Genomic DNA, 24,220 nt, shown 5'->3' with positions numbered 1-24,220 from the left:
GTCGTGGAGTAAGACAAACTTAGGGTCTTGGAGGAATGGGTCAAAGGTCACAAGGCTGATCCTTGCATGCCAGGCTCTGTGGCTGCCTATGTGTGCGGACAGCCAAAGGCAGCCCAGAAACTAGGGCTGGAAGCCAGGCAGAACATGTTTGGGGCAAAAAAGGAAAATGCATGTGTGTTTACAGTGAGTCTGTTTTGCGTGCTTTGATAAAGGGAAGCTGTGGCAATTTGGCATCTGTTAATGTGCAGCTTGCTATAGAAGGAGAGCTGGCTTTCACACATTAAACACCTTTATAATTGCACCTTTAAAATAAGAGTTATACCTTGTCTTTAAACTCACTGAAGAAAGCCAAGAGGCAACACCACCCCCTCAGGTCCTCCCTCAGGTCCTTAACTCGAGCCAGCAGGGTCCTGCAGCTCCCGTGATGCTTGTGGTTCTGGGCCCTGGCTGAACACAGAAATTCCCTGGGAGAGTCCAAAAACAACCCGCTGCCAGGCCTCATCAGTGATTCTGATTCAATTAGTGTCAGGGGAGGCTGAGAAGCAGTGTTTTGCCAGTTCTCCAAGTGACCCACCTGTGTAGCCAGAGCACACACCATGGGCAGAGAGCCAGCCCCTGCCCTGTGAGATGGTGGGGGGCCAAGCAAGAAGCAGCTCTGGCTGGCTTTGTCACCGACGGAGGTGCTGCTGCAAAGCCAGAGGTCAGCCTGCCTCGGCTGGCGAGTCCCAATTTGAGTAAAGTGATATTTGCATCCTCAGAAAATCCTGCGTGTCAGAACTGAAGCAGCACCTGCCCCTGCTGCCAGATGTTGGGGGCCACTGGGTCATGAGGAGATGCCAGGCCAGTGAACCTGATTTTTAAGGTTCCAGAAGGACAGAGATGTCGCTATCTGTGGGGTTAGCATTGCCCAGTGCAATCGTCCCTGAGAAGGAGGCCCCAAGAGTGGAGAGTCCACCATGGACCCTGAAACCACGGATCATCCTCATCTCCATCTCAGTCACACCCTTGAGTCTCCTCTCCCACTAAACAGAAACACTGATTCTATCTGGTAGTTAGACTGTTGGCCTAGGGTGCATTTCATCTTCCTCACTTCCTGTATGTTCTCTGCTAGGGAAACTGAAGCCTGGGGAAACAGCCAACGTTCTGAGCAGAATCAGGGGCCTGAATAATTCATAGGCTTCACTCTCTGGTTCCCCCAAACCAATGGGTTTGTGTTGGAAAGATTCAGTCAAAGGTAAAGCATTCAGATGTGATTTCTGACATTTCCAGCTGTGAGGATAAGATGTGAAACTCTCAATTCCTCCACACCCTGTCTGCATTTCTCACCTGCGTGACAGTTCCTTGGGCACTTATCTCGAAGCTTCCTCAATGGATAGATAAGCAAGCCCACATTTTATAAATCTTAGTATCTCTTGCAGTATCCTGTCATGGTGCTTTGTGTACATACAATGCACATTCCATAAATATTCTTTGCACGGGTGAATGAGTGAATAAATAAACGTCTTTTGCTATCATAAAGGATCATGAACAGAGCGCGGGGCTCTCATACAACAGAGCGTGTTTGAATTATGCCCAGGCAGCTTATGTAAGTCATTTTCATGTGGAAAAGTCAAGGGCTTCTTTCCTTTCATCGCTCCAGTTTGAAATCTCTAAAAGGCCGCTGTGTCCCAGCTTTAAAAAGAGGTGAAGCACATCTCTCGGCACATGCTTCTGCACAGGTGAGGCCTCAGCGAGGTGTCCTGGCTCCTGAGTGGACATGCTTCCCTCAGCAGTGCCTCAGCTCCAGGCCACCACAACGAGAGGCTTCGTTCAGGGTCTCCTGCCTGCAGACTACCTCTTATCCCTCCTCCTCACCTTCTGGCATTGTCTCAACCAACCCAGACCTTCAGATCAGAGGCCTTTGGTAAATATGAGTATAAACATGTTCTGTGTAAAATTGGGAATGAATAGCCCATAGATACAGAGGCACAGAACAAGCTGGTATTCATGCCAGGTTGGAGATGTATAAAGCAGCTGTAAAATGAGTAAGACTGTAAACAGCAGCCCATGCAAATGTCTACTGACTGGAGTTACACGCAGACAGACTGGGAGGCATGACACTGGGGGTTCAGTTTCTCTTGTTAACACCAACAGGTAACTTTAGCTGTAACCTATTCTGTTTCCTAGTTTCTATGGTCTAACCCATCTCAAACAGGGAGGTGTGTCTGGCTTTTATAGGCCTCTAGGAAAGAAGAATGACTAACCTGAGATACTGTGTAGAACAAAATGCCATAAAGTAAGAGAGGTTTTTGTTACAATGACAGTAATTAGTATTACTCTTAAATTTCTCCCAGGTCCCCTAAGATTCACAAGCCTCTTCTAGGGCAGTGGGAGGTCTGGGTGGGTATTGCCGTCTGAGATGTCCATTTGGAAGCAGCCGAGGAGGGTAGCCCGAGGGTTTCTGACAATGAAGGCCACTCGACACTAACCTGAATGTCACGTGAGATTTAAAGGGTGCTCTTCACAAATGTCAACCTACCTTAAGGATATCATAAGCACACTATATAAAGCAACACACCAATTAGAGGGTGGGGATGAAGCCATCGGAGCTGGAGAACTTAGAAACAAGAGAAAAGAAAGGAGCAGCAGTGCTCACGGAAGCGGGGCAGGGGAGGGAGGTACACTGAATCGTCCGCCCGCCTCTCATCAGCGCTAACGGCTGTCATGGACAAGGTAGCTGCTGTGGCGGTGGCAGCACCTGCCTCCTTCCAGCTCCCTGGGAATTATCCTCTGGTTAGTCCATGGATGCATTTTCCTCTCCAGCAAGGTTTCTGGGCGAAGGTTAATGATTGGCATTCATTCTTTCATTCAGCAAATGGATATTGTGTGGTACTCTGCCAGGCATGGATCCAGGTGCCAGGATCCAGCAGGAGAGCTGGCAGGCAATTCTAATGTAGTGTCTGACAGCAGCGATGTGGAGCCAGACTGGCTCAACCCTGGCTTTTCCATGACCAGCTCTGTAAATTCTGGCAAATTATTGAACCATGGGCTTGGCTTTCTCCCGTGTAAAATGGGAATAAGAATGGTACCTTCCTCGTTAGGGGAACTGTGAGGACTAAATGAGTCAGTTCCTGTAAAGAGCTTAGAGCAGTGTCTGGTGTAGGACGAGTGCTGCACACGTTTGCGTCTTATTCTTTCTGCCCTCATGGAATAGAAAGATGATAAATAAGGTAGAAAAGCAAAATGTATGTGTTAGTGATAAGTGCTGAAGGAACACTAATACTGGGAGGGGGACAGAAAGAGTGTGTATGTGGTTGGGGAAGGAATAATAATTTTGGATAAAGGTCTCACTGAGAAAGGTGACATTGGAGAAAAGGGCAAGAGGGAGCCATGCACTGTCTAGAGGGAGAGCATTCCAGGCAGAGGGCACAGCAAGTGTGAAAACCCTGAGGAAGAGTGATGGAGGCCACAGTGGCTGGAGGAGAAGAGAGGAGGGGGGAGAAAAGAGAAAGCAACTCAGAAAGTGAACTGTTCGAAAAGCTCACCTACTGAATAGGACTTCTTGCTAATGTAGCACTGGATCCCCTCCGCCTGCCACCTGCATCACTCAACAGCAGAGCTCGAGCCACACTGCAGACTGACCTGCTCCTGGTGTTGACACCGGATGCTCAACAGCTGGTCACGGTGCTCCTCCTGCAGGCGCGCCATCTCCGCCTCGAATTGCAGCTGCAGCCGCTCCTCCAGCTCCTGGAGCTCGGCCTGCTGCTGCCAGCCCAGCCTCTTCACCTCGTCCTCGAACCGCCTCTCCAGCTCCTCCTTCTCCTTTTGTAGTTTCTCGCACTTTGCTGTATGGAAGGCTGGGCGCAAAGCACAAGATCTTTCTTTAAAAAATGGCCGTAGGAGGCATGGGAAGGACTCAGCCTCCATGGTCAGATCATCAAGGCTGGTGTAATAAACAGGGCGAGGGTCCTCTGACTTCTGCAGGGCTACACAGTTTGTAAAGTGCTTTCCTTTCTACCCATTAGATCCTCACAACAGACCATGGATGTTGAGGAGAAGCTGCAGCCTCACGGAGGTCTGAGAACTTGCCCAAGGTCATCCAGTGGCTGCAGAAGGAGCTGGGAAGGCAAATTTGGGCTTTCTGATTGCAAGGCCTCTAGGGCAGGTTGTCACAAGGTCCGTGGTCCACAGACATAAAAAATATTGGGTGTTTGGTAAAAATGTAGACTCTGAAATACGCCCTGGGTGAATCAGAGCCCATGAGGCAGGAATTCAGGATCTCAACTTTTAGCAAAACCCCTGGGTGACTCTTACTTCCATCAAGACTTGAGAGCTGCACACTATGGAAGCTGGAGATAGGAATAGGGCCTGGCGCCTAAGGCTATTCTCTTCTAGCTAAAATGCCAAACAGGATGATCTCAGAGAAGGTATGGGGGTTTCCCTTCAGGTAACCTGAAGTTTTCTACTCAGTATCTCTTTTGCATAGGCACTCCTCCCCTAATCACAGAGTCGTGGTTTGCTTCAGGTGTGCCAGCTGACAACAGGGCATGAGGCAATGACAGCAGCCACCATCGCTCCTGCCTGAGCTCCCCCTCCAAGCCTGCTCTGTCTTAGTGTCTGTGCCTCCCCTGTGCTGTGGGCAAAAGCCAAGTGCTTCCATTCTAAAGACCGCTCCCTGAGCTGCACACTTGCTTCCAAGACCCTGACAATCTACTACGTCTAGGTCAAATGGAACTGATTCCACACACACCCAAATGCAAATGCCGAGCTACACAGACACATCATTTACATTCTGCAAAGGTCTACCATGCTCGCTGCTCTGTGCTACGAACTGGGGAGACATTGGCATTTACGTTAAAATAGAGTGAGCAGGTACAGGTGCTGATTAACTGTAATCCACACCCTAGTGGTGGTTACCGATGACAGGAATATACATCCAAGGTTGCTAGATAGCATTTGAAACACCCTAATCAGAAGTCCCACGCTATAGAGGCAGCTAATTAAAGGGCTTCTTTGCCACATTTGGCTCTGAAAAGTTTAATTAGCAAAAGTGATGTTAACGTTTTTTTCTTCTGGTGAAATAAGTGATGGATTCGCTAGATATTACACAGGCACCTTGCCCTTGTGTGAAGGGTGTGTCCTAACACGCTTCACACAGCCCAGCAGCCTAACACTGTCCCCAGTGGTCTTCCTAGCCTACCCGAGGGCTTCCATTGGGCCAGTGTCCCACATCCCATCATTTAATGGAGGACTCTGATCTCCCAATGCAATCAGGGCCCACCGAGGGCAGGGTGGTTGGAGCTGCTCATTCCATGTGTAGGCAGTAAGGAGATGCGCTGTAGGTAGAGAATTCACAAGCGAAAACCAAACTGACTTTAAAAGACCCCTGGCTTTTGATTAGCACCATGCACCAATAATTCTAAACAATATTGATGGAAAAAGACTCCTCCTCAAAAAAGGTTTTTGTTGCTCTAAGTTCTGAACAATTGCTACAGTGACTTACCGTTCAGGTTTTTGAACTCTTGAGGGCTTTTTATTTTTTAAATCACACAGAGAAAACATAGAAGTACAGTACAAGGACATTACTGTATAATTGGAACCATTTCAGAGTAAGATGCTGACCTGCTGAACATGAACCCCATATCTCCCCATGTACAGTCCCCACAAATAAGGGCTTTTCCCAACTTAACCACAGCACTGTCATGAAAATCAGGAAAGAAACATTGCTACAACAGTGCTGCCCAGTGCTCAGACCTACTTCAGTTTCACGAGTTATTCTGATGACGTCCTTTCTAGAAAAGGAATCCAGCCCTGAATCACAAGTTGCACCAAAGGAGGCTCCTGTCTCCTCAGTCTCCTTCAGGCTGGGACAGTTCCTCAGTCTTTCCTTGACTTTTAGAACCTGGACACTATTTTAAAGATAACTGGCCAGGAATTTTGTAGAACGTTTCTGAATTTAGTGCGTCTGATGTTTTCTTCTTATCCCATTGAGCTTACGCCTGTTTGGCAGGAATATTACAGAAGCAGCACTGAATTCTTCTCAATTAATAAATTTAAATAATACCATGAAAATGGAAATTTCTTCTTTTTAAATTATTTATGTAGTGAGTCAGGAAAATAATATGTATTACTGATTATTACATGGTGATGCTGAAAATAATTTTGTGGTATAGAAGACAAGGTGTTTAAAATGGTCCATTTTGGGTATCAAATTAGGTGTGCCCCTGAAAAAAAAATATATATATAATTATGTATATATATAATTGTCACATCTGCTGCAAGTAGATCTTTTAGGTGAGGTATTTCTAACGAACAAAGAGATGGAATGCACCAAGCTTCAGAGCACAGGTAGGAAGCTGACATTTTGCTTGCCTGCTAATAATTATTAGTATGAAAGGCAGACTTGGTCAGAGACTTTGTGGTACGTTATACTGAGATTGTGGCAGGGGACCCCCAGGGTCCTCCCCTTCCTCTGATCACTGGAGGCTACAGTCCCCACACAAGGAACTTAATGAACAATGACTGATAGGAAATGTGGCTCAGGTGTGGTGGCAGGGGTGAGGACATGCCTATTCCCAGGAGTTCTGTGACCCCAGCTTACTTGAGCTCCAGCTCTCCCTAAAGACCCTCCAACTAAGAAAAAGTAATCAGGATTCCACCAGGGAGTTGAGCTAGCGAACAAAGCTCTTAGGAATCACAGAAGAGGTAAGAGGTAGATATATAAAGTTAGGTTTATCCTGAGATGACTGGGTGTTAAGAGAATAGAACAAAAACCATAGAATGTCAATTAAAAAACAATGACTGACAGATTGACACAAAGTCAAATTTAGTCAAGTAGAGAAGCAAGAATTTTATCTACATTGGGAGAAAGCACAGAGTCACCCTACAGACAAAAACACAGGCCCCTGCTGCCCACTAGGGCAGCCCAGGGAACAAGCTCCATGTGGACTTCCCAGTGCATGGGGCCTGTCTGCAAAGTGCTCTTGCCTCTAAAATTCAATGTGCAGTAGCTTCATAGTGGCCTTTGCCTCACGTATCATGAACCTGTGGATGGGATAACTAAAGCAGTGACATCGATGTGTTTGCCTGTATTTCGGTTTACCAAGAAGCTCACTGAGAGGTGACACAAACGGCCAAGGAACATGAAAAGACGGTCAGTGCCCTTGCAAATGGAAGCAGGCAATCATTTTTCATCTACAAGGCTGATAAAGATGAAATGTTCTGATAATACAGGAAGAGTATAAGGAAACTGTCACTCGATGGACTCTAGGTGAAATATAACTGATACAGCTGCCTTGGAGGGCAAAGATATCTTACAAAATTTAAATGACAGGGATGGCAGCATTATGGGTGGGAGATAAAGAATCTGGGTTTCTTTTAGGGGTGATGAAAATGTTCTAAAATGGATTGTGGTGACAGTTTTCCACAACTCAGAATATACTGAAAACCACCACAATGTACACTTTAAATGGGTGGGTTGTATGGTATGTGAATTATATCTCAATAAAATTTTTACCGAAAGAGAGGAAGAACATTTTTAAAAAGCTAACGTAACATGGAATATATCTCAGAGGATAAATTGAGATGTTTTTATAGAAGGAAAGTTCATATTCTGATTTTAAAACTCTAGATAATAATGGTGAAGATAAATGCTGGCAAAATAAAACAACTATGAAAACCCTACCACAACACTGTTGTATATACACACACACACGTACATATATACATATATGGATATCCAGTCATGCATTGCTTAATGATGGGGATATGTTCTGAGAAACGCTTTATTAGGAAATTTCATCATTGTACAAACATCATGGAGTGTAGGCACAGCCTACTACCCGCCTAGGCCATATGGTGTAACCTACTGTTCCTAGGCTACAAACATGTAGAGCATGTTACTATACTGAATACTGTAGGAAGTTATAACATAATGCTAAGTATTTGTGAATCTAAACATATCTACATATTAACAAGGTACAGTGAAAATATGGTATAAAAGATAAAAAACGGTACACCTGCACGGGGTACTTACCACGAATGAAGCCTGCAGGACTGGAAGCTGCTCTGGGTGAGTCAGTGAATGGTGAGTGAATGTGAGGGCCTACGACATGACTGTACACTACTATAGACTTTAGAAACACCATACACTTAGGCTACACTAAATTTATTTAAAAAAAAAATTTTCTGTCCTCAAGATAAGTTAACTTCAGCTTACCATAACCCTTTTACTTTACAAATTTTTAAATTTTTTCAAACTTTTTGACTCTTTGGTAATAACACTTAGCCTAAAATGCACATACACTGTAAAGCTGTTCAAACATGGTTTTTCTTTATATCATTATTCTAAAAGCTTTTTTCTATTTTTAAAATTTTTATTTACTTTTTTACTTTTTAAGCTTTTTTGTTAAAAACTAAGACACAAATGCATATATTAGCATAAGCCTACACAGGCTCAGGACCATCAATATCTCCCTCTTCCAACTCCACATCTTGTCCCACTGGAAGGTCCTCAGGGGCAGTAACATCCATGGAGCTGTCATCTCCTAGGAAAACAATGCCTTCTTTGGCAGTACCTCCTGAAGGACCTGCCTGAGGATGTTTTACAGTAAATTTTGTTTTATAATAAATAGAAGGAGTACCCTCTAAAATAATTATAAAAATATAGCATAGTAAATACATAAACCAGTAACAAAGTCATTTATATTATCAAGTATTATGTACTGAACATAATTATATGTGCTAGACTTTTATACGATTGGCAGCACATTAGGTTTGTTTATACCAGCATCACCACAAAGATGTGAGTAATGCATTGTGCTATGAGGCTCTGATGTCACTGGGTGACAGAAATTTTTCAGCTGCATTATAATCTTGTGGGACCACCTTTGTACATGAGGTCTGTTGTTGACTGCAATGTTGTTATGTGGTGCATGGCTGTACGTGGAACCTAGGAATCATTCTTACCACTTCTTAGCTAGAGATACACTGAGCACATAAAACTCAAATGAAAATAATAAGAAAAATGCTAATCATTTATTTTGTTTTTAGAAAGTACTGTTTTGCATGGGAAAAAATTATTTATCACGTGCCAATATCAGTAGCTTTAACTCCAGAAGATCAAGGCAATAAGTTGACTTGTGTAGATGGAATAAAACAGACAAAACATATATCAATGAATAAAAACAACTTATTTACATTGATGAAGAAATTAAATGACACATATCTTTTAATATACTAATTTCACAAGTGTACAAAAAACTGGGTCAAGGACAACCACTATAGCATAATTTGCCTTAGGGAACTAGTAGGGGGCTACTTAAATTATGATGAGAAATCCAGTACACATATAGGTTGATCCTGTGCCAATGGGATATAGGTAACCAGTAAAAAAATAAGGCAAATCTTTTTGTAGTATCATGGAATGACCTCTGTAATATACTGTTAAACCAAGAAACGGCAACATGCAAAACAGTGTAATTGCAAAATTACATTTGTGATAAAAATGTATCTACATTTCTACTCTTTCTCCTTTGGGAGGTTGGGTGCCAAGGTATAGGATTCACTGTATATTGAATTCCTGTAATGATATATATTTCATTAAATCCCTATTTATTGTTTGCATGACTTAGAAGTAAAAAGATTTTTTAAATTATTGTCATAATTAAAGAGATGTCTGGGTTTTCAAAAGTTCTGGTAAAAGTTCAATTTCACTTAGTTTTATCCATGTCAGTGATAGGACGATTCATGGACCAGGCACTCTACTAGAGGCTCAGAAATGATTGGGTTTCATTCTAGGGCTGTCCCTGAACTGCACTGTTGTCTTAAATAAATCACAAACTGGGTACACCTCAGTTTTGCTGTCTATAAAGTGGCAAAGTAATCACTTTTTGCACATATAGCTCCAATCCCCAAATTCCCAATTGCTATTATAAAATGAGAGGTGATGCTTACATTCTTCCAATAGCTCTCTGTTGTAAGCCTTAGGCCTGTAGAAAATATTGGATAATAAGAGCAGCTGGCACCAGGGGAAATGGCTCCAATAATGGAGTCCCTAAAGAAATAAATATCCTGTTGCCTCTAGTATACCTTCAGAAGTCTATTTGGGCACTTTTCAGACAGAGATTAATGTAAACTAATTTAATAGCATCAGACAACACCTGGAGTTTCACTTTCATTATTTCTATTCATGTAAAAATATTTAATCCTTTAGAGTGAAAGGCAGACACCACTATCATAAACCCCTATAATCTAGGGAGCTGAGAAAATAAATTTTCAAATAATCAAAGTATGATTGGCCAAGAGAATATAACATTTCTAATTTATAAGCATAGATTTGAAAAGCAAAAGTAGGATTATAATCTGTTGTACAGTTTTAAATAACTGATGTCTATTGACAATGAATAATACACACACATCTGATATAAAAATACTTAAAATATTATTAAAACTGCATTTGGAACATCCTCCGACATATACAATATAAAGATATCAATCTACCAACTTCTGAGTGTAAACCAGTAAGATGTAGTGTGATCCTTGAAACAACAGCAGAGTAAAATTGCTGTTGGAACCATTTATAAGACAAGCTTAATTTTAACCATGGTTCATAAATTGAGTAGGCGAATACTCAGCAAGTAAGATCAATTTGCTCTCAACGACTGTCCCAAGTGTCTTCTGAATAACTGTAACTTTACATTGGTTTTCCAAAGAGGCAGCAAAAATAGGTGGTTACAGAACTAGATTGAAACAAAAGAACTATCTGGCTCTATAGCTCATAATAAAATCTTAAATAAGAATATTATGTGGCCTTTTAAGTCATAGCGAATGCTTTATAATAGCTATAAAATAAATGATGAACCAATACTTTGTGTGTATATATAATATATATACATGTTACCATTATATATACACACTCATACTATATATTATTTACATATTTACATGCACATTATATATATTTAGGTCACTATAATAGTCACTATCATTACATACTGATGAAAGACAATACCACAGTTAGATAAAAGATTGTTTCTTCAAGAGATTGGGAGTAATTGAAAAGACAAAATAACTGTCAAGGACAAAATTTAATTTGAAAAATTACCCTTAATGTCACCACACAAAGAAAATGAAAATTTAAATTGTGTAATCCTTTCATAGCATTTCAGTGGTGTGAATTCTTAATATCGTTAGGAATTTCCCATGTCTCCCTACCTAACATTTTACGGCTACTTTATATTCTCATGTTCATGTAACACAATTTATATTCTCTCATTATTGCACAGTTAGTTTCCAAGATTTGCCAATTATAGACAATGCAACAAACATGTTCACCCATATATCATTTTGCTTTTTTTCATTTAGGATACGTTCCTAGGTGTAAAATTACATGGGATTAAATATTACGAGCATCTGTATGCAGTGTAGTTTTCCTTTTTTGGTGTCACAGATGCTTGTAACAAACCTGTGACCACCAGGCGGAGCTGTGCTGCCTGAAAAATGCCCTCTCGTGGCAAATGTCTTTGTCCAAACCTGTTAGGTCACAGGAACATCCGCAAGGTGCTCAGGGTGGGTTGCATGAAACACAACTGCCTGGGATCCCGGACACACGACCCTGTAGAGCCCTACTCTCATTAATTACTGATTTTTGATGACAATGTTAAGAAGTGAGAAAGGAACGGCTGCAAATGAAGGATGAAAGTTCATGGACCGTGGCCGGGCACGGTGGCTCACGCCTGTAACCCCAGCACTTTGAGAGGCTGAGGCAGGCAGAACACCTGAGGTCAGGAGTTGGAGACCAGCCTGGCCATGGTGAAACCCCATCTCTACTAAAAATACAAACATTAACCGGGCTTGGTGGCACGTGCCTGTAATCCCAGCTACTTGGGAGGCTGAGGCAGGAGAATCGCTTGAACTCGGGAGGCAGAGGTTACAGTGAGCCAAGATCATGCCACTGCACTCCAGCCTGGGTGACAGAGCAAGACTTCATCTCAAAAAGAAAAACTACAGAAAGTTCATGGACCAAGAGTGAAAAGAACAGGAGTCACTGGGACTCTTGTCATCTCTGCAGGTCCCTGCAGCACCTCTAGGGCCTGGTGACCAAAAGGGAGCTGGCGCTGTGAAAATCACAGGTGGCATCTGCGAGTGCCTCCTGGGTGCCAAGCACCTGCCTCATACCATTACCCACAGTAAGCCTACTAGGGGTCTTGTAAGTAGCCTAATCCATTTGCAAAGAGCAGGCAGGGGCTCAGAAGGAGGAACTAAGTGACCTAATATCAATGTGTGGGGGGGCTGGGCCTGCAGAGCAGAGGCTGGAGCATAAGCTGAGGCCTCTCCTCTTGTCCACTCCTCCAGTGGGTGCCTCCACGATGCGCCCATGTGGTAATACTGGGAGCGAGGACAATGCCTCACCATAGCTTCCTAAAAACACCCACTGTTGTAAACTGCAACACATCTCTTTACCTGTCTGTCTCCTGCAGCGGTGGGCAAGGACAGTTGCTATCCTCATTTTTGTATCTGTGTTCAGATAGGCAGGCCAACAGTCAATAAACTGGCGTTGACTTTATGTCACCTCTTGTGTGACAAGCATAGTTCTTGGCATAGTGGAGAACAGATGCTGTCATGGCGGGCAAACAAATGAGCAAAAAATGTAGGAACCAAACTTTCATTTTATTTTATTATTATTATTATTTTTGAGATGGAGTCTCGCTCTGTGGCTGGAGTGCAGTGATGTGATCTTGGCTCACAACGGCCTCTGCCTTCCGGGTTCAAGCGATTCTCCTGCCTCAGCCCCCGAGTAGCTGGGATTACAGGCACGCGCCACCAAGCCCAGCTAATTTTTGTATTTTTAGTAGAGATGGGGTTTCACCATGTTGGCCAGGCCGGTCTCAAACTCCTGACCTCAAGCGAGCTGCCCGCCTCAGCCTCCCAAAGTGTTGTGATCACAGGTGTCAGCCACCGCGCCCCGCCAGGAAGCAAAATTTCAGATAGTAAAAACTTTAGATAAGTGCAGTAAAGAAAGTGAAATAGAAGCAAGGCTAGGGAAAGACCGGGGAAAGGAGAAGGCAAGTTCAGCTGGGGTGGATAAAGAAGGCTGTTCGGAGAAGATGCCATTCAAACAGACTTGAGTGACAGAGAAGAACGTGGAGAGATGGGGCAAGGGAGTCCCAGTTAGAAGGAACTGCAAGTGCCAAGGTCTTAAGATGGGAACAATTCTAGCATACTGCGGACAGAAAGACAACCAGTGGGGCCTGAGTGCCCATGGAGGAGAGCAGAAGGAGGTGAAGTTCCAGAGGAAGGTAGGGACCGATCACGCAGGGTCTGTGGCCCCTCAAAAGAGTTAGGGTTATGCTCAGGTAACAATGGAAAGTCCCCAGAGAGTATCAAACAGGGGATAACAGGAACGAATGAAGCTTTTAAATCCCTCTGGTAGTTGCATGGAGAATAGACTATAGGAGACAAGGATGGAAGCGGGGCAATCAGTGAGGAGAAAGTGTTTGGAACCCAGGTGGTGAGATTCAGTGGTGACTTGGACTCAGGCTGTTGCATGGGGAGGAATGGATTGATGGGGGATGCATTTGCGGGGCAAAGACAAATTGACTTGCTTATGGATGGGATGAGGGGAGGTGCAGGACAGAAAGGAATCTTACAGTGGAACTCCCCTCTGGGCCACAATCCTCAGGAAGGGCCTTTCTGGATGTTGGATGTTGCCAGTTAGTATGAAAAATATAAAATTCAAGACTGCTAAATTTTGATAAGCCTTTCATGATTAATGATGGTATCACCTGGTTCACATGCTGTGGTGTATTTTATACAGTATTGCGTTATTAAAAGCATGGAGCCTCAGGATGGACTCTAGTTATTAAACTCCCCCAGTGCGGTGGGGCAGGTTAATAGTTGTGTTTTTCTCCCTGACGGTCTGTGAACAGTTTGTGAAAGGATATTTGAGATTTGGCTGTACTAAGGTGAAGGGCATTTTGGGCATCAGGAGTCTGGGATGGGATGTAACAAATACAGAAATATTTATCAAGGTGGCATTTTAAAGGGCACTGATGTTTTCCTTCCCTGTGAGCCAAACTTTGAGAACACAGCCCCCAAACTGGATGACTACAGAGGCCTCCAGATCCCCTAATCCATGTCAGAAGTGCTGCATTGAAATCTCACCCCTTCTTTCTTTTTTTAAAAAAATATTAAAATTTTATTATTATTATTATTATTTTTTAGAGACAGGGTCTTGCTCTGTCACCCAGGCTGGAGTGCAGTGGCACACTCATGACTCACTGCAGCCTGGAACTCTTGGGCTCAAACGATCCTCCCGCTTCGGCCTTCCAAATTTCTGGGATTATGGGTGTGGGTGTGAGCCATTGCACCCAGCCTTCTTTCTTTCTTTTTTTTTTTTTTTTTGAGACGGAGTCTCGCTCTGTTGCCCAGGCTGGAGTGCAGTGGTGCAATCTTGGCTCACTGCAACTTCCGCCTCTCAGGTTCACGCCATTCTCCTGCCTCAGCCTCCCGAGTAACTGGGACTACAGGCTCCTGCCACCACGCCCGGCTAATTTTTTGTATTTTTAGCAGAGATGGGGTTTCACCGTGTTAGCCAGGATGGTCTCAATCTCCTGACCTCGTGATCCACCAGCCTCGGCCTCCCAAAGTGCTGGGATTACAGGCGTGAGTCACCGCGCCCGGCCGCCTTCTTTCTTACTTGTACGCTGAATCCTGCAGGTCAGAGTTTCCCGATAAAGAGCGATTAGAAGGGGTGGGTGGAAAAAGTGAAAGTCCAGGAAGGGGAGTCGTCAGAGGAGGGAGGACAAAGCAGAAGCCAGGCAGGAGAGGCGGGGCAGAAGCCTCCGGCCCAGGCTCCGTCCACACTGGCCGTGGGAGCTTCAGCAAGGCACAGGCCTCTCAGGGGACCGGCATTCTCATCTGTCAAGCGAGGAGGTTGGGCACCTTCAGTATTCAGCCCCTTTCTGTCCTAGCACCCTAAAATTCTATGGGTATTGTGATGATGCACAGGTATCTATTACATCCACTATCTTCTGTTAAAGCTATCAGGGAAAGGTGTACCAGTTTTTATTATAATTTCCTTCCAAAATGGGCCCCTAAAGAGATAAGCTTCAATTACAGGACAAACATGCTTTTGCAGAAACACTTCATGTCCCAGTGACATGAGAAATTCATAGCAATATCAATGCCTGGCATCTGTATGAGTTTCATAGTTTACGAAGGTTCTTAACACACAATATTGATTTGTTTAACCTTCACTGTATATTGCAAAGATGGGTGAAAAAGGCATTTTCCCCGATTTACTAGAAGAAATGGAGGCTTGGAGGGGTTCAGTGACTCATCTAAGCTAACACAGCTAGAAAAAGACCAGCCAGGACTCAGTCCAGGTGTTCAAATCTCAGTAATGTGTGTGTGTGTCTTTGTGTGTGTTTGTTTTTTGAGACAGGGTCTCATCCTGTCACCGGGGCTGGAGTGCAGTGATGCAATCTCAACTCTCTGCAACCTCTGTGCAGCCCAGGTTCAAACAATTCTCCTGCCTCAGCCTCCTGAGTAGCTGGGATTACAGGTGCCCACCACCACACCTGGCTACTTTTTGTATTTTTAGTAGAGACAAGGTTTCACCATGTTGGCCAGGCTGGTCTAGAACTGCTGACCACAAGTGATCCTCCCACCTCGGCCTCCCAAAGTGCTGGGATTACAGGCATGAGCCACTGTGCCCAGCCTCAGTAATGCTCTTTTGAAGAACAATAATATTGTTATTCTGCCATGTGCTTTGGAAGAAAGGAAACAAAGAAATATAAGGAAAAGCAGAATAAAAATCCTGATTAGTTTAAAGCTCTTTTTTTAGTAATAAATACTTGGCCATTTTATGTATTCTTTTGGGATTTTTTTGTGTTTTTTTGAGGCAGGGTCTCCCTCTATCACCAAGGCTGGAGTGCAGTGGTGTGATCACGGCTCACTGTAGCCTCCACCTCCCGGGCTCACATGATCCTCCCACCTCATCTCCCACCGATGCTGGGACTATAGGTGTGCGCCACCACACCTGGCTAATTTTTGTATTTTCTTGTAGAGACAGGCTTTCTCAATGTTGCCTAAGCTGGTCTTGAACTCCTTGACTCAAGCTATCCACTTGCCTTAGCCTCCCAAAGTGCTGGGATTACAGGCGTGAGCCACCGTGCCTGGCCACGTTTTATGTATTCTTAAACTAGAGGATAAGCATTTCAACAAATGGATAATGACTGATCCTGTGTGTGAATATAATTGCAAGGTTATAACCTTCTTAGTCTGAGAGGAGAAAAATACAAGAATGATTTATGGAGGCAAAGGAAGAAAGGGGAAATGGATTTAAGAGGATGGTTATAATTATGAGTTTTTGCAAAGAAAAAAAAATGCTGTGTTCCAAGTGAGAACTAATAATACTACTGCCCATAAATAGGAAATGGCTTTAATAGGAAATGGTTTTGCAGAGAGCCCATTTCTTCCTCTCCTCCAGGTTAATTTGGGCTTGCAGAGTTTTAAGATCTCCACGGCACCGGTTCATATAATACACTACATGGGGGCCATCCAGAAGGCCCGGGCAGTGGAAAGGCCAGATAATGGCTCCCTGTGATTGCAGTGGTCATTTACTAGTTTTAATTTTTTTTTTCCTGTGCAAAGTGGCGTCAAAAAATGATTTTTAATTTTATGTCAAACGAATATTTGTTACATAAATTGTAAGGTACCATCATCTCCATGTTGAACGTCCCTTTTAGAAAGAGCTTTTAAAAAATTACAGAAAAATGTTTAAACACAGGCAAAAATTTAAGTTTGTGACCACTCTTCGCTATGTAGAATTGCCCTGCGGGGTTCTAAAAAATGAACTCCTGTGACCCAATCATTTAATAAGCTTCACAGCTTGGAGGGGCCTCTTTCCACAGCCTGCTGCTAACTTCATTCCTCTATCCCATAGTTTGGGTGACCTTATTTGCTCTTAGGTGAGTAGGAGACCAAATGGCTGCTAGATAATAAATCTAAATGCATTTGATGGTAATAGGTTCAAAATTTTATTCCTTTTTTTTTTAGGTTGTCAAATGCAAAGCATATTTTCCACAGGATGTGGGAGGCATCTCTCTTTCTTTCTTTTCTTTTTTTTTTTTTTTTTGAGATGAGGTCTCACTTTGTCACTGAGGCTGGAGTACAGTGGGTGCAATCTCAACTCACTGCAAACTCCGCCTCCCAGGCTCAAGTGATCGTCCCATTCCAGCCTCCCTAGTAGCTGGGACTACAGACACGCACCACCACACCTGGCTAATTTTTTGTAGTTTGGTAGAGATGGGGTTTCACCATGTTGCCTATGCTAGTCTTGAACTCCTGAGCTCAGGTGATCCACTTGCCTCAGCCTCCCAAAGTGCTGGGATTACAGGCGTGAGCCACCGCACCTGGCCATATGATTGTCTTTCTTTATTACTCATCAGTTTATGGCTTTTAATTTTGCACAGGAATGGATTTATGTTTTAAATCTACAGAATCTAACTTTAAACATGAAAGGCATGATTTTCCTTATCAACTCATCCCAGCTTCTCCTGATTACAACCAAATACATCAAACAGATTCCTAGGAACAAAAGAGATCACCTTGAATTGTTTCCGCCCAGGAACTTTAAGGCATAGACACAGAAGAAGCAAGGCTTTCAGGCAGTTATCAATAGCCCAAGAGTGTGTTGATGGCAATGGCTAATAAAAATGTCTGTCCACTGCCCTGGCTAGACCTCAGCTGGGCTGCCTTCATCTACAGATTCCCATCACTTGATGCAATGCCAGGCATATGGCACATTTCCAAAACTATGTGCTGACTTGAAACAAAGCAAGGAGATACCTTCCTGCAGAGTCCTCAAAAGGTGGGAGGTGGCCTGTTCCCAAAGGGCAGGCCTGTCTCAGACAGTGGCATTGGAAAGCCACATCCCTTCCAGGACAGTGTCCAACCTTCAGATGCTGGATGTCCTGGCCAATGGGTGTGTGTCCCTACTGCAGTTGTGAATCCCATTTCACTGGTAACTGTCTCCTCCTGGAATGCATCTAGAACAGAACAGCATTCACGGGAATTGCTGCACCCATGGTTGCAGTTTCTCCATGCAGCCCTGGCTTCCTGCCAGCAGGCAGACTGTTCTAACTTAGTCACAAAGACAGAGTGGACATTTAGAGAAGCGACCTTTAACTAGAAAATGAAGGTAACGCAACCTCATGGAGCAGAGGCCAGGATTAAATGTATTTATGTTCACGAAGCCCCCAGCATGGCGGCTGGTTGGCTCTGCCCCTTGTCAAGGTTACTGATGGTCAATTGGAAGGAGCAGGGACTGAAGAGTTTCAGGACGTGAGGCCAGAAAGAATGGTGAGTTGGAGGGAAAACAGAAACAAGTTGGGACCAGATGAGGCATCACCCAGACCCCAGGGCAGGAAACGGGGCTGGACATGGAAATCCTCAATGGGGTGGAAATACTAGTGTGCAAAGATTATAATTTTAAGGGTAGCCTACGCGATTACCTGGTGTGAAATGCATTACCAGGGATGCCTCCAGCTATGGCATTTCTCCCAGTGCTGCGGCAAGTAAAGCACAAGCGTCTACGAGCATGGGCGTTCGTGTCCAATGCACTGGAGCTTGAGGCCTGCTCACTGCTTACGAGCTGATGCTCCCGTGCAGGGAGTTAAGCCCTCTAAGCCTCACTGTCCTCCTCTGTAAAATGGGGATTGCACTAGGACTTCCCTCCTAGGGCTACCGTGAGGTTTAAATGGGATAATTCATAGTAAGTGCTCAGCACCATGCCTGGCCTCTACTAGTAATTCAATAAATATTAGCTGAGGCATTCACTGTTGATGGCTTCACAGCTAATGGGTACTGAGCCCTCATTCTGTGCTGGCTGCTCTGCTGCGTCCTCTGTGTAGAGAGGGTTATTGAACATCACAAAAGTTCTGTGAAGTAGGTGTGATTCCTGCTTAATTTTCCCAAATGAAAAAAGAGGAATCTGGGCAGCAGAACCAAGTCCACCTGAATCTGTGGAATCTCAAACCTATGCTTATAACTGCCACATCAGCCTGTCCCAAGCCAGTGCTTCTCAAACTCGAGCATGCGTTGGAATTAGCATGGCTGCTTAAAACAGATTTCTAGGTCTTATACCCAGAGTTTCTGATTGAGCAGGGGCTGAGAATCTGCATTTCTAACACGTTCCCAGGTGATGCTGATGCTGCTGGTCCAGAGACCATACTTTGAGAACCACTGCTTTAAGCAAAGACAGTGCTTCTTAAACCGCAATACCAACTATCGGAGGATCCTGTTAAAATGCAGACGCTAATTCAGGTTGTGAATTAGTTGGGGTGGAATCTGAGAGTCTGCATTTCAAACAAGCTCCCAGGCGATAGTAACGCTGCTGCCCTAGGGACCGCCCTTGGAATCACAAGGCCCTAGGTCTCCATATTCAGGACTCAGGACCGCAGAGCCCTGCCAGCTCTGGTGTGTGGAATACCAACAGCCTTTATCACTTGTGCCAGGAAGGCTGCTTAAAAACAGAGCAGAGGGCAGACAGTGCCCCATCACTGATTACAGGGACCTGCCCAGGGCTGCCACTCTGACCCTCCTACCTGTCTGAATTCTAGATCTTCCTGTTCTCTCTCCCTGGCTTGAGCCCCCACTCCTGGCCTTAGGACTGTTTGTTCACACTTGGGTCCGAGGCTGTGCCCTCCTAGCTAGTGGCGTCTCAAGTTACTGAATTTCCTTCCAGGCTCCCACCTTCAGCTTCTCATCCTCCACATCGCTTGGAGTCACAGAGTGATCCCTTTCTGCTCTCAGGCACCTGCTCACAGCCGTTCTCTCCACACCTGTTCCCAGCCTCCTTGTAGGCACCTTCCACATCCACAAGAATGGCTTGCTCAACACCACAACCTTCAGATCCTGTCCACAGCCAGCAGCCAAGACCTCCAGAGTCTGCAGGAATGGCTCTACCACGCCATCTCCACCAGCCAACATCTATCGTTTCTTTTTTTTTTTTTTTTTTTTTTTTTTGAGACACAGTCTCATTCCGTCACCCATGCTGGAGTGCAGTGGTGCGATCTTGGCTTACTGCAACCTCTGCCTCCCAAGTTCAAGCGATTGCCTTAGCTTCCTGAGTAGCTGAGATTACAGGCATGTGCTACCACACCTAGCTAATTTTCATATTTTTAGTAGAGACGGGGTTTCGCCATGTTAGCCAGGCTGGTCTGGAACTCCTTACCTCAAGTGATATGCCCGCCTCGGCCTCCCAAAGTGCTGGGATTACAGGCATGAGCCATAACATCTATCATTTTGAAGGCTCCCTTTTCTTTGCTCAGAAGAGGCTCTGTGGTGAAGTGGCCAAGAGTGTGGGCTCAAGAGCACCTGGGATTGAATCCACCTCTGGACTTCAGTGGCAGTGTGACCTAGGGCAAGTCACCTAGCTCTGGGCCTCAACTTCCTCAGCTACAAAATACCCCAATAGGGCGTGTGCCCTTGGAGCCTACTTCACTGGGAAAACTGAAGTCAACAGGCACAAAGCTCTCCTGTTCCTCATTCTGAAACTAAAGAAAATCTTCCTTCTAGAAGCAGTGTCTTATTCAAGGTGATATTCCTTGATGATCATTTCTCACCCTCTTGGACCTGTGACCTCTCTAGGAATCTCCTGTGGCCGCTCTAACAAATTCCCACAAACTTAGGGGCTTAAAACAACTCCTCTTTATGACCCCATAGTCCTGGAGGTCAGAAGCCTGAACTGGTCTCACTAGGCTCAAATCAAGGTGTCAGCAGGGGTGTGCTCCCTTTGGTGGCTCCCGGGAGAATACATCTCCTCCCCTTTTCCAGCCCCTCGAGGCCACCTGTATTCCTTGGCTCACGGCCCCTTCCTCCATCAGATGCACCAACAGTGCAGAATCTGCAAATTAGCAAATCTCTCTGTGACCTCTGCTTCCATCCTCACATCTTTTTCTCCATCTCTGAGCCTATAACTTCTCTCTTACAAGAAGTGTTATGATTCCATTGGGCCCCAAAGGATACTCTCCCCATCTCAAGATCCTTGAGTTAATCATACCTGCAAAGTCCATTAACCACAGGAGGTAACACACTCTCAGGCTCTGGGGACTAGAACGAGGACATCATCAGGGACATCTTCTCAATTTCTCCTGCGCCTCATTCCCTGTGATTCCCTCTGGCACTAGAGGTTTCACTCGGGCTCCATACACACCACCTCTACAAATGGTGGTGTCTCTCCCATCTTTCCCAAGCAGAACAAGACCACACAAAAGCACAGCCTTCCTTCCTATGGTGTCCTCTAGCTATGTGGTTACCCTCCATTTCTCTCCCACTTTATAGTCTTCCTTACAAAACACACACAGGTCTCCTGTCCCTGCCTCCAATTCCCTATCTCCCACTGACTTTCAAATTACTGCCATCATGCCATGTCAGCTCTACCTTTTCACTACATCTGGAATTTGGCCACATCTCCCCTCCTCACCACCACCACCCTGGCTGCAGCCACCACTATCTCTCACCCATATAACTGCAATGGCCCCAGCTGTTCTCTCTCCAGTGTCCCAGTCCTTGTCTCCTGTACCATTTAGTCTCAGCACAGCAGCCAAACAGACTCTGAAGACTATAGATGGAGCATGTTGCTCCTTTGCTTAAAGCCCTCACCTCCCTCAGGGTCAACGCCAAGTCCTGCACCATCTGGAGTCTGTAGCCTCCTGACTTCATTTCTCGGTCCTCTCCTCTGTTCACTCTGCTCCAGCCACACTTTGCCATTTCTTGAACACTTTTAAGCCCATGGTTCTCAAAAGAGGATCCCCAGACCAACAACACTAGCAGCACCTGAAAGCATGTTGAAATGCAAATTCTTGGGCTCCACCCTCTTCCTCTGAATCTGAAACACTGGAGGTGGGACCCAGTAATCTGCATTTTCACAAACCTTCCAAGTGGTTCTGATGCTTAAGAGCCTCAGGGCCTTTGTACTTGTGATTTTCCTTGCATGGAAATCCCTTCTCCCAGCTCCCTCAGCAGACACCTGGCTCCTTCTTTTTGGGTCTGAATCTGAGCCCCTGGAATCCCTCCCCCAGGCTCAGAGACATGAGCATCAGCAGACCAATGGCTCCTTGTCGGTCTGAGATTCAGTCCACAGAGCGCCTTAGCCAAGCTTCTAAGTTTTAATATTAAATAATTCCAACCTCTTCCTGAGTATCCCAGCTGCTTCTTACAGCTACATTCACGGTAACTTAGAGTTCTCTTTTTGATTTTCAAATGCCTAATTAACAATTCTTTATATTAAATTCTCACTGGTAGAATATCTGGTGTGGTTTCTGCCTGCTAATAGTACTCTGCCTGATACTCTGGAGAACTCTGGGGTCTACACATAACTCCATGCAAATGTGGCCGCAAGCAAATTGTCCTGTTTCCACCAGTGAGAACAGTGTGGAATGGAAGAAGATTCCTTGTCATTCCAACTGCTCTCTGTTGAATGTACTTTGATATGCACTTTGTCTGTATATGTGTGAGGTATTTGTATGTATCTTTGGATACTGTGGGGTTGCTTCCTGGGATGGAGTGATTTGTTACCTAAAATAAAACCCTTTAAATGACCCCCTACTATGGCTTGAATGTATCACCCCAAAAAGCATGTATTAGAAGCTTAATCCCCAATGCAACAGTGTTGAGAGGTGGGACCTTTAAGGGGTGATTGAGTTATGAGGGCTTTGCCCTCATGGATAGATTAATGTCATTATCATGGGAGAGGGTTATCATGGGAGTGAGTTTCTGATAAAAGAATGAGTTCACCCCCCTTCCCTTCTCTCTCTCTCTGTCCTGCCCTCACTCTCTCTCTTGCACTTTTCCTTCTGCCTTCTGCCATGGTATGATACAGCAAGTTGGCCCTTACCAGAAGCAGCCTCTCAACCTTGGACTTCCCAGCCTCCAGAACTGTAAGAAATAAATCTCTGTTCTTTATCAATTCCGGTCTCAGACACTGTTATAACACCACAAAATGGGCTAAGACACCCCTAAGAAACTATCTGGTTTAGAAACTCACTAAAGAAAAGAGAAAAATCCCACAGAAAAATACAAAATGCTTTTGCCAATTTTTTTTTTTTTTTTTAAGATTGTTGACTTTCCTTCAAGGAGTGGAACTATATTAAGTCTATGAATGTGTCTATGAATATTTTTTAGTAAGAAAAAAATCAGTCTATCTCCTGATCTCACTAAAAAAAGCTGAGTAAATGTAAAGAAGGACCACACTTTGAGCCTTTCCTGGGCATTGTGTGTCTGCATCTGGCCCCATCTGGTCAAGTCCTTCATGATTTCACATCATCTGAGAACAGAGGATACATTTCTCAACATGACAGATGAAGCCCTTCATAAACTCATTGTTGCTGGTTGCTGGGAATGATTTAAGAAGGAAAAACAGGGTTTGTGGATAGAAAAGGGAGAACATGGATGGCAGAGCAGAAATGGAGGCTTTTGCAGTGAAGCTCTGATGGGAAGAAAAAAAGTGAAGGAAAGTAAACTTGGACCTAAACATTGCATGCCCAGCCTGTCAGGAGGAGAGGGCTGAAAAACAAGAATAAGTTGCTGATGCCTGTGCTTTAGGACAGTGTCTCTGGCAGTAATGGGCAGGATGGGGGGTTGGGGGAGAACCAACAAATCCAGTCATAATATTGGGAGCCATTATGATTTGAGTGGAGAAACAGAGTTTACAACAAAACAAAAACTCTGAGGATGCATGAGAGGCAGAACGCTTGTAGGAAAAACAGGCATGGTTTTGGAGCCTGATAACCCTCAAGTCAACCCCTTTCTGTACGACTTCTAGCCTTGGGCAAGTCAATTGACTTTCTCTGAGCCTCAATATTCTCATCTGTAAAACAGAGATAACATGACCTAACTTGCAGGTTTATTGTGAAAATTAGAAGCCATGCATTTATGCTCCTTGATATTTCATTGGCATTCAGTAAATGGCAGCTTTGATTATGAATGATATACATGTGGTCTGCAAGCATCTGCGGAACGGCCCAGGGAGGGTGTGACAGAGGGGATGGTGGACTTGAGTCTTCTAGGAAGCCTGGGGAGGTTGGTGGAGTGAAGAGAGGGACAGAACAGTTTAGGAAGAGGCAGGAGAAGTTGGCAGAACTTCCAAGGGGCATGTGGCTATCTTATGAGAGTAGCAGGAGTTGTGTGTGGGTGGGCAGACAGCAGTCTGAGGATGCTGCGCTAAAAAGCCTGA

The 24,220-nt window shown here is 44.6% G+C and overlaps 1 protein-coding gene across 5 annotated transcripts in view; it reads right to left on the bottom strand.

Moving 5' to 3' along the window:
* MTUS2 (microtubule associated scaffold protein 2) overlaps positions 1-24,220 on the bottom strand; it is a 703,857-nt gene that overhangs the window by 26,354 nt on the left and 653,283 nt on the right. For all 5 annotated transcript variants that reach the window (XM_054446532.2, XM_054446530.2, XM_054446533.2 and 2 more), the window contains one exon: positions 3,622-3,836. In XM_054446532.2, coding sequence (XP_054302507.2) covers positions 3,622-3,836 — 215 coding nt within the window. The remainder of the gene's footprint in view (positions 1-3,621; positions 3,837-24,220) is intronic.

The sequence above is a fragment of the Pongo pygmaeus genome, chromosome 14 (genome assembly GCF_028885625.2).
Source record: "Pongo pygmaeus isolate AG05252 chromosome 14, NHGRI_mPonPyg2-v2.0_pri, whole genome shotgun sequence".
NCBI classification, from domain to species: Eukaryota; Metazoa; Chordata; class Mammalia; order Primates; family Hominidae; genus Pongo; species Pongo pygmaeus.
Note: the sequence above shows the minus strand (reverse complement) of the source record. Positions and strands in the feature narration are given on the sequence as shown.